At 36.3% G+C, this 14,118-nt stretch overlaps 1 protein-coding gene across 1 annotated transcript; it reads right to left on the bottom strand.

Annotated features, from left to right (window-relative positions):
* Nucleotides 1-2,047: 2,047 nt before the first annotated feature.
* LOC140227029 (virulence protein STM3117-like) lies at nt 2,048-3,406 on the bottom strand. The gene has a single exon (XM_072307461.1). It carries the CDS (start codon nt 3,156-3,158, stop codon nt 2,628-2,630), a length of 531 nt encoding a protein of 176 aa, XP_072163562.1. The 5' UTR covers nt 3,159-3,406; the 3' UTR covers nt 2,048-2,627.
* Nucleotides 3,407-14,118: the final 10,712 nt, after the last annotated feature.

Below are 14,118 nucleotides of genomic sequence, written 5' to 3'. Positions count from 1 at the left end.
GACCCTAGAAGGTGTCATGAAAGTTGTACTATAGCATATCTAATCTGTACCCTGTTAATGGTGTCACTGTGGCACCTGTGAAATATGCTTGTTCCTTACATGGCGTCACCAGGACCGTCATGTTCTCTGAACGGCATATTTAGCTGTGGAGGCACATAAATTTCCTATAAGGACTTTAGAATCGAACTTTCTTACACAAGTTCGAAAATAGCAAATTGATGCCAACCTGATGTACTGAAAACTCTCTTAAACATGACAGATTTTTTTTTTTTTTCATCCAGATTATGAGTGATCTTCATAATTATTATTCCATTGAATTTAAATCTGAATTATGAATATCTATTGTGATTGAGGATCCCTGAACTGCAACAGAGAAATAAAAACACTTCTCTTTTTAGTGGCAACGTCAAGGACGCTGGTATAGAGAGTAGCCCCCCCCCCCCCCCCCCCCCCCGTATTGCTAAACAATTAATATATTAGGTAGCAATATGATTCTATTTCTCATATATGTATGTTTTTATTGCATTCCTTGCAGATAAAGATGAAAATAATAATCCAATAATCAAATCTTGAAAACTCTTTTTAAGGGCATTACCCATAATTCTAACTTAACTAGCTCTTTTGGCTGTCATTAAAGCAAATGCAAATATATTGAATTCCGCAGATATGACCAGTCGGTGAGGACATTTCCTCTTAGCGCCTGTAATGTAAAAATAATTAGTGGAATGATTGTGACATGAACTATGATATTCCATAGCTTTGGACAGAACCTCACTTAAAAGCTTGTGTAGCCATGTTATAACAGGCCATAATTAATAAAATGACGCAGAAAAAAATTACCGTAAGTAATCATTAAAAATAAAATTGAAGGGTTACCAAGTCTTCAAATTTGATTGTGAAATAAGGATCTGAGTAAGATCCCTTAAACCTAATTACTCTTAGAAAGGGGTTCTTATTATAATTCATGAGTGTATACCTAGTGTTTGAAATCTTAACACGAAAGCAGATACCCGGTATATTGATGTTACTCGTGAGAAAGCCCACCTCTCCCTCTCCCACAGCCCTCAACAACTGCAATTCTATTAGCAGGGCTGGCATTCCTCCTATATTGACTATAGGCAAGCCATTTTCTAAATTACCTATTGTGAATAAAATGGTTTGACCCCAAATGACCTTTAGGGAGACCTTATACGGAAAAGTTGACATCAGACCATAAAAACAACTTCAGAATCGAATTCCTTGACCCATAAAACCTCTAAAGCTGACTTTTCAAATTATTGTAACACTTTAGAGGTTTTTTGTTATGGACTGGCCTTTAAACGTAGGTGGCAGCCATATTGGATTTTGCAAATATGCCGCCCCGGAGGGCGCCCTTCACAAGAAATATGCCTTTTTTCAGCCGTCGACAACTGCAATTCTGTTACTAAGGCTGGCATTCCTGGAATATTGACCATGGGCAAGCCATTTTTTTCAATAAACTGGTATGAATACAATGGCTTGACCCCTAAATGACCTTAAGGTGACCTTATAAGGAAAAAATGACTTCAGACCACAAAAACAACTTCAGATTCGAATTCCTTGACCCAGAAAACCTCTTAACCTGACTTTTTAAATGATTGTAACCCTTTTATGTTTTCAAATGCAAGTGACCTTTAAACCTATGTGGCGGCCATATTGGATTTTACCAATATGGCCGCCCCAGAAGGCGCCCTTCTTGGCGCCCATCAAAAATCGAAATAGTATGGTTGGGCTACATGTGTGCCAAATTTTGGTGCTTTTGGAAAAATTTGAACCAAAAATCCCTTGCGCCCCCCACTATTACAGCATATATCAGCTGCCATCCAATTTTGTTCTGCTTAATGAGAGAGAGGTAAAATTCGATCAACCCTATTGTTATACTGCATGATTTCAAGCAATGATAAATTACCTTTACTTTGAATTATAAAAACAATCACATTTGAAGTTACATTTGCAAAACATTACCTTGGATCATACTATTAGGAATTATATCTAACCACTAAATCTTGCATAATCAAAATGACATCCATACCAATTCTCATCTTGAAATGCATATGTGACAAAACAATTTGATAGTGAACAATTTTTCATTTTAACTTGTTTATTTAATCTACGACATTTCAGTTGAGTTGGCATCAGAAAAAGAATATATCTACAATAAATCTTATTCTATGTAAAGATACTGTAAAAGCAGAAACATTTGCAGTACATTTGCAAATTTTGCACTACTTTTGGTTAGTATGAATTCTATAACCCTAAAAAATAACTTTCATGATATTTCTTGAAACGACTTGAATTGTATGCTTCGAAATCAAATTCTGTCTTTTCTGTGATTTGGATGAAAACATACGAGTAAGCATTTGTGCAGTGCAAATTCAAGAACCTGCAAATATATGTTTGAGCCACTCAATGCAAGGAAAAAAAATAATAATGATAATAATTTTGAAAATATCAACATTTAAAGTATGTGCATAATACTATACTTTTAGATTTTCTGTCAGTAACTTTTTCCGGGACTATCAATACGGAATGTTTTATTCTTGCATCATTTTTTTTTTTTTTTTCTCGTTGTGAGTACTGGAATGAGTCTTTGGAGTGTGTTTTGACAATTAAACATAGTTTGAGATTTCAATTAAATTTTGATCTGGGTCTCTGAAGTATACAGATTTGATAGGGCCAACAGCTCCAGTTCGCATCACAGGGCCTTCCTCTACGCTGACCCCACAATCCTCTAGCCGGGCTATCACATCTGTGATAGGTGTGTCAGATATAAAGCAGAGGTCAGCCGACCCTGGGGTGGGGCATGCCGCCTTGGGTTCAAACTCCTTGCCTGCCTGGTGGAGGTTGATCTTTTGGTTGCCAAAGCGGAGAGCCTTGCGCGTCTCTTTGAATGTGATCTCCTCCATGCCGAGAACACTGGTGTAGAAGCGAACGGTGGCGGCCGCATCTCTGACCGTTAAAACCAAGTGGTCAAGGTGGTCAATACGGATAGCTCCAGTGGAGGACATGTCTCTGGTAAATTTCTGAAGCAATGCCTTTGGACACTGTGGTGTACGAGGAGCAACTTTAGACTTGTGGATTTCCAGAAATGGGCACCTCTTCAGCATGTAACTGACATTAGAGTTTATCCTTCTTAGCATTCTGGAAAACAGCAAACCCAGGGAACACTTTTCAATGGACCAACTTTATTTTTCATGTGTAGTAAGCCAAGGCATTAAAAGGATATCACATAAGTCCCACAAAACAGCTCATCCAGTGCACTTTTGGCTGCAAATTTGGACAGCCTGCCAACAACAGTGAGACATACAGGACAGAAACTCACTTTTCAGATCAACACGATTCCATGTGCTGCTCCACACATATCACAGCAGTTCCAGTTTTTGTCTTGCAGATGTTGCTATAACCATAGCACTCATATCATCATGGAGAGCTTTCAGGTTATTTTAGAAGAAGTCTGTCATGTAGTCTGAAATGTAGAAAATTTATAAGAGGTATACATTATACACAGATGCAGAATGTTTTGCTATCTAAAATCTGTCAATGTTGAAGTAGTGTATCTCACAACACAATTTAGTAAACAAAATATGAAGTAAATCATGTGGTATGACAACAAAGTACCATCTACTTATTCTCACAAAAACAAAACTGCAAACTAGGCAAGGTCTGATTTACTAGAATAATTTATATTCATATCACATTAGCCTCTCATACATGGATTCCTCATTATTAAGAAAGAATGGGTTATGATGAGAACATAACAGAAAGGCATGAAACTGTCAAAAAAGTGCAAATTATGAATATTATACAAAACAACAAAAGCTTTCTAAAAAGTTGCTGCAAACTGTCAGGTCTTTATGTACCATGAATAAATTTTGTTGTTCCAAAGTTGAACTTTCAAATACAATTATGCTCTGTTGACATGATTGAGGGTGAGAAATGTGAATCTAACCAATAGAATTCTACAAATACTCAAATAAATCCTTATCAATCCTATTCCTAGCAAGGATTCATTTTGAGTTGGGTTTTAGGATCAGATGAAGAATCACCAGTCTATTTTCACACAAATCAATCATGCATGGACCTGTTCAACTGCACCAAATAAGGGCCAAGGCGCTAGGCTTTGCACTGAATGTCACAACAAACATTTTCAAACCATTTCCATAGCCCAATCAATCAGGAAGTAAATGAAGTGTCTTAATTCATTCTTATCCATGCACTCAATAGAAACTTGTGTTTACGCTACACTACTTCAGTAACATGTGCAACTTTACATGTCAGTGGATCATGACCATCTTACACTACATCAATAATGCAATGCAAGCACTGCCTCTCTCTGCTCCAAAGGTGGCAAAGAGAACTTTATGCAGCAATTATATTTCAAAAGACATTATGATAAGGCTTCTACATCTTTCTTTCTTTCTCTCTTTTTTTTGTCTCAGAACAGTACAAAAGGTATTTACTGATACTGAATAGCTAGGGCCTCTCAGCCCTCAGGACAGGACAGAATTCCATCTCATCACATAATTTGGACCTTTAAATGGGTTCCTGGTCTCAAGGATTCTCATCTTAGGTAGCATTCATCATTCAGCACTAGATGGCGCTCTCGCGCATGTACATCGCTTTCTACACACGCAGTGTGCTCAATTTCTGAGCCCATTCGCGACGATCGCTAGCTGTAGCAGTTATGACAGGGGTGCAATGATATCATTCTTTTCAAAAGTAATACGGCCGTACTGCAAACAACATGTTCGAATCAAAAACCTGATCTACTTTTGCCATCCTGTACGTGGGTTTGCGTCTGCTACCTACCACTAGTAGCCCGAGGAGGACGATCTGTTCGGCATGCCAAGTCGAAATTTCGCACTTATTTGTCGTGACCTTTGGTGTATTTTGTACTCAATCCACATTGCGCAAAATATGGCAGTATCGAAACTTCAAAATTGAAATGTTTTCTGATTTTCTGAAAGGAAAATTTATCGAGCGCAAGTTAGCGCATGTGGCAAGAACGGTACACGAAATGGACCTTGCAATACCTGTTTTCAGTGAAATTGGCTGCCCGATCGGAGCCCGTGAAGAGCTTCGCGCTTGCTGCCGCGGGAGGCGCTATGGGTGTTGTGTGATTTACGACTGCCTGCTGACGCGGCGCGCTGGCTCAGCTCTCTACTTACAATGATCGGCGAATCGAAGCCGCTAGGGCACTCGCTACTGCAATGTGAAAATCGCCAATGCGAAAAGTTATTAAAATGCAAGATTTTAACCAAAAAAAAATTGGCTGATTTCAACACTTTTCATGTCTATATTCAATAGGTATCAATTTATGGATAATTGATCTCATTTCATGGCTTGGTGTACATCTGATTTTTATATGAAAAACGCTATCTTAGGGGCTGCAACTCTTGTAAGACCTTTAATAATGTCCATGAATGGCCTTGGCATATCACAGCATTCATAAATTCTATTTTTATTTTCGTTTTTATGCGACTGTCCATCACAAAAAGACACAATGTCTTATTCTTCTTCATTGCTTGATTTCCCCCAGGCCCCAGTATGGAAAACTGCCAAGGTTGCAGGGTTATCTGCTAACACTTTTTTTTTCTCCTTCCAGTCTGAGAGGGTGATACAAGAAGACCAGGCTGTCCAGAGTTACACTTACAGCAGAGTCTAAAGTCTATTCCAAGTAGATCTAGTTATTAAAGAGTGCAGTGAGCATGGTTCATGAAGCATCCAGCTGTTGTGGTTGTGACTTGTGGGAAGATGTCTTTCCCATCGGCATAGCTTTGACCACTTGGTAAGGTAACTGTCTCAGAGGGCATTGTAGATTAAACATTCATGATGATCCACCCAACAAGTGGATATGGATCATACAATGTTTCAGCAGTACCAGTGGCAGCAGCCTAGTAGGCGTAAAGTTTACAGTACACGGCCTACGTCCGATTACAACCTGGACACTATACGCAAATATCGGTTTATGGGACTATACAAACACGCTGCTTCAAAAGCTCGTAAATTACAATTCGATGCTTAATCGACAGGAAATCAAGAATCATAATGCCTCACCATGTTTTATATGTATTGACATGTTGGAAACTGTAAATTCACACTGGCAATAAAAATAGTAGTGAAGTTGATATCTACCCCATCTAAATTCTTGCATTTTGGCACGAGTCCTGTCCAAGCACACGACAGATCATGTGACGTTCACGACTACTAGTAGTTTGTACTGTAGAGCGCGCTGTAAACATTGTCACGAAGTGGAGTGGAGTAGCAAAGAGCTCTTTGTGGAGTAGTACCTAGTGTCTCGAGAAACTGCTCCAACATGGGTTCTTGAATCTTGGTTCTTGAATCTTGGGTTGCACCTTACTCTAATTATGATTATTCAATTGCTCGGATATTTGCCCGAGATGTTTGTGCGTTTGTAAATTTTAATCCAATTTTGCTGTAAAATCCTACTGACCATAATTTCTCATTCATCTATACCACCGTCTATACATCTTTTATTGAAATTGCGTGTTAGTGATAAGCCAAAACTGTGGCGCGGATCCAGGAATTCCGTATGGGAGGCCGGGGCAACAAGAAATAATAATAATGAAATAATAATAATGATAATAATAATAATGATAATAATAATAACAATAAGAAGAAGAAGAAGAAGAAGAAGAAGAAGAAGAAGAAGGAGAAGAAGAAGAAGGAGAAGAAGAAGAAGAAGAAGAAGAAGAAGAAGAATTAATAAATCAAACAAATGTATACATTTAAGCTCATTTAAAAAAAATAAATGAATGAAAATGAAAATGAAAATGAAAAATATTACCCTATATTACTGGTCCGACCACCGCACTTCCGGGTTTAATCAGCTGACAAGCAAAATAAAATTTAACAAAATAAGATAAAATAAAAAAAGCCCTTAGGGCAATTAAATTTTGGTGCGATCATGTCCTGGATAATAATAATAATAATAATAATGATAATAATAATAATAATAATAATAATAATAATAATAATAATAATAATAATAATAATAATAATAATAATAATAATAATAATAATAATAATAATAATAATAATAATAATAATAATAATAATAATAATAATAATAATAATAATATAATAATGATAATAATATGGTCTTATTTACCCAGGGTAGCCTCTTCAGTGTTGCCACTGCTCTACCAGAGGGCCCTGCTATTATTATTACCCTAGCGTTGCCAGGTACCCATTTATACACCTGGGTCGAGAGGGACACAGTGGGTAAAAACATCTTGTCCAAGGACGCAAGCACTGGGCGGGATTCGAACTCGAGTCCTCCGATCGGGAGTCGGGGGTCTTATCCACTATGCCAAAGCGACCATGACTGTATTTTATGCATGACATGGTCGACGCATCCGGGGCCGCGGGCCAGTGAATTCAAATCACAGTGCCAGTGAACTCAAATCAAAGCATTAAAGTTGAAACTTTTTTGCCCTGATATGGTAACTTTTGTGTTTAAAGAGGGGAATGTTGAATGTTCACTCAGAGCTGTATACAAATTTACAGGGACGTCTATCACTTTACGCACGTTATAGGATAGCGAGGAGTATGCATTCCCAAAATCGGCTGACAAGCCCCCCCCCCCCTCCAAAAAAGAGAGAGAGAGAGAGAGAGAAAAAAAACTAATAAACAAACAAACAAAGGGCCTAACGTTTCCTGATGTCATTTCTGGGAGTAACCGGCTAACAAGAAAAAAAAAAAAAAAAAAAAGAGGAAGACGAAAGTCTTCTGTTTTGGGTGCAACTTCCGGGTTCACAGTTTTGATGCCACTCAGCTGCTGACAAGCAAAGATAAACAACGAAAAGTCAAACTCTATATCTTTGCAACAACAAAAAAAGTGGGGGAGGGGCAAAAATCAGTTGTAAGACCCTTGTATATGCAAAAAATAAAAAATAAAAAAATAAAAAAAATAGTGGACCCCTCCTGCCCCCGCAGCCCCGGATGCGTCGACCATGTCATGCATGAAATACAGTCATGGTCGCTTTTTATCTTATTTCATTGCATTCCTTTTTCATACAAGACATAACAGAAAACTATGGTATTGAACAACATTATTGAGTAATCGTGGTAATTTGAACAATGAATTACACGGAGGTGGTTATGATAAATGAACAACAATGTTTTGGTTCGTAGTAACACAAAGTGATTGGCAGGTGTATAAAACAAAATTTTAAGTATATGCTGTTCAAAAGACTATAATGATTAAACGAATCCGACAAATCAGTTTTTTATTCTTTTTCTTTCTTTTTTTTTAACTTGCTATGGAGGCTTGGGGATGGGGGGTAATTCTACATGTAGGCCCCCTAACAAAAATTTTCATCAGTGCCGTTACATGGCACTGATGAAAACTTTTGTTACTTAGAATAACCCCACCCCTAAGCATTGTTCCGACTTTTAAAAGAGACCATGTCATTACTACTTCTTGAATGTGCTATTATGATACAAGCCTCACTGTTTGTTGGATTTAAGTTGATTCAGACTTGTTATGGAGGTTGTACTGGTGGTCTACAATGTATAGGACACAACAGTTTGTGGTGATGTCGCCCACAGTGCTCCGACCTTGCTGTCATGTCACTTTTTTTATGCGCTTTATTATCAATAAGAAGAGACAAGTGCAATGTTTTATGTAGTGGATGTGTTTGTGTTTTTGTTTTTGTTTTTTGGTGTAAAGATTTCTGTGTTATTTTATAATGAATTAATGTTATATGTATTGTTCTTATGTAAGTTTTGTGTTTCATTTTGGAATGTGTGCTCTACTTATGTGTAATCGTATAAAATGCCATGCACTTGTTTCATGAAGATTGTCCATTTTATAGACAACAAAATAAAATAAAATAAATGAAATGAAATGAAAGAAATGCATTACACCATTATTGTAAGCTGCACCGCGTGCTTGACAATGACGATTGCCTCACATTTATAAATACGCATAATGATGATACAATCAAAGATAATCCTGTCTCCGCTCAATCGAACATATTTCCAGTGAGGATAATGCGGAATAATGGTGCATTTGGTAAGCACTACTGGCAGGGGGTGTCAAGTAAGGCAACAATCTGACATAATGATAGTTGAAAATATATTAATAAACACGTGAAGTTTTTTTTTTAAACCAATTACTATATAGAGGATTAAGTTTTTTATCCAAAAGAATATAACATGCACTGGAGCTTCATCTGTATGAGCAAAGTTATGGATTCCTCAATGACAGAAATTGCAATATTTTCTTCGGGGCTGTGCCCCTCAGAATATAGTGTTATTCTTATAACCTTGGAATCCATATTATGGTATAATTCATGGTATATCAGTTTTCTATACCATGTAGTCATCCAGGAGGCTGCAGGCTTAGGGAAGATGTCTTCTTCAGAGGAGGTCCGCCTGGACAGTTAGTTGAATACAAAATTGTTACAAGGTTATGTTCAGAGGCCGTTATCCAAGTCAAGCGTTTTACTTATTGATAAAATGTCTCCTCCACCTGTACACTTAAAGATCTGAAATGATATTCATGTATTATTTCACATGATTATATATTTGTAAAGCGACATTTTTTTTATATCTTTATGACTTGTGAATTATATGTTCGATATTGTTATACTTATCTTCTGTTTTGTACAAGTGGAGAAATAAAACTTACCGAAACTGAAACTGAAAACAGTATAGGTCTGTCCTATACTTGGTCCAGAATGATCCTCCCTGGTGCCAGGCCCAAAACCACTATTTCGGCACAATTGGACAATCGCAAAACGCGAAAATTAAAGTTTTTAGAATAGGTTTCATTTTTATACCAATCCATGACACAAATATTCAAGTTTGTAGTTGAAAAATATGAACACACAATCTTGCTTTATTTTTGTGGTGTGATGATTTCTTTCATAGGGCGTAGATTTCATCATGTAACATACGTTACCAATGTCATTCTATTTCAAATGCTTTAAGATTGGTGACTACAGTCTATGATTGAGATAATTATGCGTCAGATGTGAAGTATACCATCGGCTGCCATGTTTGTAAATGCTGCCTGCAGATGGGAAGGATGGCAAATGACCTGTATGCTATACTAAACACAGCATGTCCTATTGTGTTAAATCTTATTTCATGTAATGTTCATTTGTTTTCTCGATAATTTGATGTCTGACTTTCTTCAGAAAATATTTTCAACATTTATCAGTCCCAAATTGCCAGCCAATTCTTGAGTATCATCGATGAAACATGTGAATCTATGTGCGCAAAAATATATTCGTCAGATTCCACGTAACGTATGTTTCACGTTAATGTAACGTAAGTTACAAAGATAATGCTACTACATGTGCAACTGATTTTGGTACTTTTTCTTTTTGGTTTTGGTATATATTCTTACATTAATTTCTCGTCAACTCTAAGTGAACGTATATTATAACAAGATGTCGCAATATCATGGTGATACAATTCTCAAAAATTACAATTGAAATAGTTGTAAAACTGCAAGACTTTATAACATGTCCGCGTATAAACTCTGTAGTAGAACATTAATCCGTTACTGTTGATATTTTGAAGACAAATTGGCTTCATACTTATGAATTTATGGCATTGAAATCATAAGAGTTGGGAACATGCTTTCACGTGCCTTCACGGACGAAAATATAAAACGAGTGGTGGGTAACGTAGGTTTCACTACAATTTTATCATAATGGAAGTTTTCGTATGCTTGACGTCTTGTAACGTGTTATCTTCATATTGATGTCTTGTAACTTGTTATCTTCAGCTGTCACTTCATGCCGTTGAAAGATATGTTTCGAATCCATAACTTTACAGACTCCATAACTTTGCTGTCGCAACAGTTATTCTATGCAGGAACAGTTTGAAAATAGCAGTTGCAATACAATAGTATTCACAAAATTTTTAACACCTGTATGAAACAAGAAACGGTATAATAGAAACGAGATGGTTACTCTATTAAAGTGCTTCATAATGAACAATAACGCCGTATTGCTTGTATTTGAAATTTCTGAACTCGGTAAACAAGAGATAGGGACAGAAGGAACCAAGAAATGTTCTTTGTTAAATAAATAAATGACCACTTTACTAAGTTGACTATGGCAAATGAGGTCGATGAAATAACGTCAAATTACATAGTTCCTTTAGCACAATACTGGGTAGGATGAATGAAATTGTCATTAGTGAAATGATGTACTCGATTGTCCTTGTTATGTATGCATACGACAGTATAATCCACAAGGATAACAAGGATAACAAGAATAACAAGTCTTGCATTAATAATTCTTGCCGTATCTGGAAATTGTCTCCTGCATGGAAAAATGTTTTTGAATCTTTCAAAAGAAAAGTGAAAGGACACGTTGCTATACATGCACAACAAAGGTACTGATAATGATTACAGGCAGGCCCGTATAAGTAGGATTTTCATGGGGTGGGGGATGGGGTCAGAGTTAGAAAAAGTCGACTACTTCCAGTTTTAATCACCTGACAGGGAGAAAAATAAAAGCTCTTGTGCCATTTTTTTTTTTTGTTTCATTTGTTTTACCGGGTTTCATCGACTGACAAGCAAGAAAAAAAAAAGAAAGAAAAGAAAATTGAAGAAATATAAAGAAAGGCTTCAGCTTAATTCTATGCTGCCAGTACAAGCCCAATTTCATGTTTTTTTTTTTATTTGTTTATTTCAAACTGGGGAGGAGGATTCTGCGATTCATTTTTTCTTTTTATTTCCTTTTGTTTATATTTTGACAGCTGGCAAAGGGGCGGGGGACCTCGAACCCCCTCCCCTATAGTTACCCTGGTAGGGTAAATAATAATAAAAAAAAAAAAGATGCATGACTTTGCTTCTTTTTTTGTCAACTACGCGACGGGTACATGTTTTTTTTTTTCTTGAATCTTTGCTTAGAGATATGATTTTTCACCAATCTGATTGCAGCTTATACGTTCCCTATATATGGGGTTTTAATCTCAGCACTGCTCTTCCCCATTGCAACTGCATTAACTTCAACGAGAAGGAAGAACAAAAAATGTTGATGTCTTAAACATATATCTTACTGAAACATACATCACTATAATTATTATTAACATTATTATTATCATGTAGGCCTGATCTATGATGGTATACTCAGTAATAGTTAAATTACATTTCTTTAATGCACATGTATTTTTGTTACCTTTTCTTCATTCAAAATGTGTTTTTCTTCACTTTGAGATCATCAACGATATAACGACACAAATTTGAGTTAATTTTCTCCGTTAAAAATAGTCAGGTAGTAGTAAGTCACCATATTGATTTATGATAACCGAAGATAAATATAATTGAAAAGACTTATTTCCCTATGGAATTCCTTCAACTATAGTTCTAGAACAATTAAATGTTATTTCTATCCACGCACATTCTCTAAAATATCCTTTTTCAATGACATGAATTGATGAAACTTACGTTACCAAAACTAGAAACTTACGTTACTATATTAATGCAGTGACCTGATCCAATAGTTTTGAAGTAGAGATCTGCGTAATCCCTTAGTTTATTAGCTATTCATTGAATTTTCTTAAAACAATGTTAAATTCATTGTTTATACCTGGAATATGACGTCATTAAAGCCAAGTTGAACATCAACGCCCACCAAAAGATTTTTTTCAAAGATACTATCTGATTATGTCCCCTTTTATTGCATCCTCCTAACAAACAAGAACATACAGCTGTAAATGAATTTGATATGTTTTGACGGAGAAACTCATCAACATCATAACTGCAACAATTAAATTGTCTCAAATTAAATGGGCTTTTCTGTGGATTGTCTGTTATCAACATGACAACATCTTGAAACTTACGTTACCAAAATTTGAAACATACGTTACGTAATAAATTGAGTGATTTATTTCAAAAGAATAAACCTGTACAGCAAAGCAATAACTGGATTTTTACGGTGGAATCTACTGACTTAATAAAGACACAATAAACAGAAGTAAAGCATGATTCTATAAAAACCAACAACACATTTCCAACAATCAAATACTTACTCAGTTTTTCAACACATCATGTAAAGGTATTTTGCGCGCTGCCAATGCTCAAGATGCCATTGAAAGAAGTTGCTGAGCTATCCCATGACCTCAAATCGACGGCACAGATTCGAGAAATGTACATCTAGGTGGTAATTAATGGTGTAATTAAGCTTTCTGTCATTTGGTGGTAACGTAAGTTACATCACGTATGTTACACTTGTGGATTAAATCGTATAAGTTAGCAACATAATAATGAATCTTTTGCAACCCATGGGTATGACGACAATCTACTCCATTAGTCTCAACTCTAGAACAATCATTCAGAGCCATGCACCTTCATACCTTTTACAAAGATGGTAACGTATGTTACTTCTCTTAAATCTACCTTTTTAAAATCTATATTTGCGAGATTAGCAGTCGCATGTCGTTTGAAGCTGAGTGATGAAATATCTTTTAGCATAAACTTACACCCCTTTTGGTCAGAAAAACAATACAATTGTGTAGTACTCACTGTAATAGCATAACCAGGTTGGCAGTACAAAGATGGTAACGTATGTTTCAGCGGATCTGGCGACACATTTCCATCAGTTATTTTGTTGATAAAGAATGGTTAGTTTAAAAAGTTGTGTTAGGTTTTCGTAGAACCTTAAGCCACTTTTCTGAAACCGTGAGTAAGCATCCTCTTTATGCTCATATTTTCCCACAAAGTTAAGAAAACATAAAAAATCATCGTTGGCGACATGCACTTTTAAGCCTGTTGGCCGAACTTAACCCTCCACCTACCAATGGCTTATTGGTATAATTTCGCCTTCAAAATGATTTCAGTTTTTGTTTATATGTCCCTTGGCATCACATAAAATCACAGGGGCATTTTGAAAGAGCTTTTTATCTCTCCTAGGTGAGTAGGAACATAAGCGACACGATTTTTGACCAATTGCGCCGAAATAGTGGTTTTGGGCCCCCAATCCTGTCATAGCTCTACTCTCACTCCTCTGCTCCTCCTCTCATTTAACACTTTACATAATTATATTACAATATTTCCCACTCATCACCAACAATCCAATACCCAATGAATTCTAGTAGGGCCTACTTGACCCC

Source organism: Diadema setosum, chromosome 4 (genome assembly GCF_964275005.1).
Source record: "Diadema setosum chromosome 4, eeDiaSeto1, whole genome shotgun sequence".
Classification (NCBI taxonomy): Eukaryota; Metazoa; Echinodermata; class Echinoidea; order Diadematoida; family Diadematidae; genus Diadema; species Diadema setosum.
Note: the sequence above shows the minus strand (reverse complement) of the source record. Positions and strands in the feature narration are given on the sequence as shown.

Excerpts from the sequence above, each read along its gene's own strand:
- LOC140227029 (XM_072307461.1), bottom strand. The coding sequence starts at position 3,158 with ATGCTAAGAAGGATAAACTCTAATGTCAGTTACATGCTGAAGAGGTGC.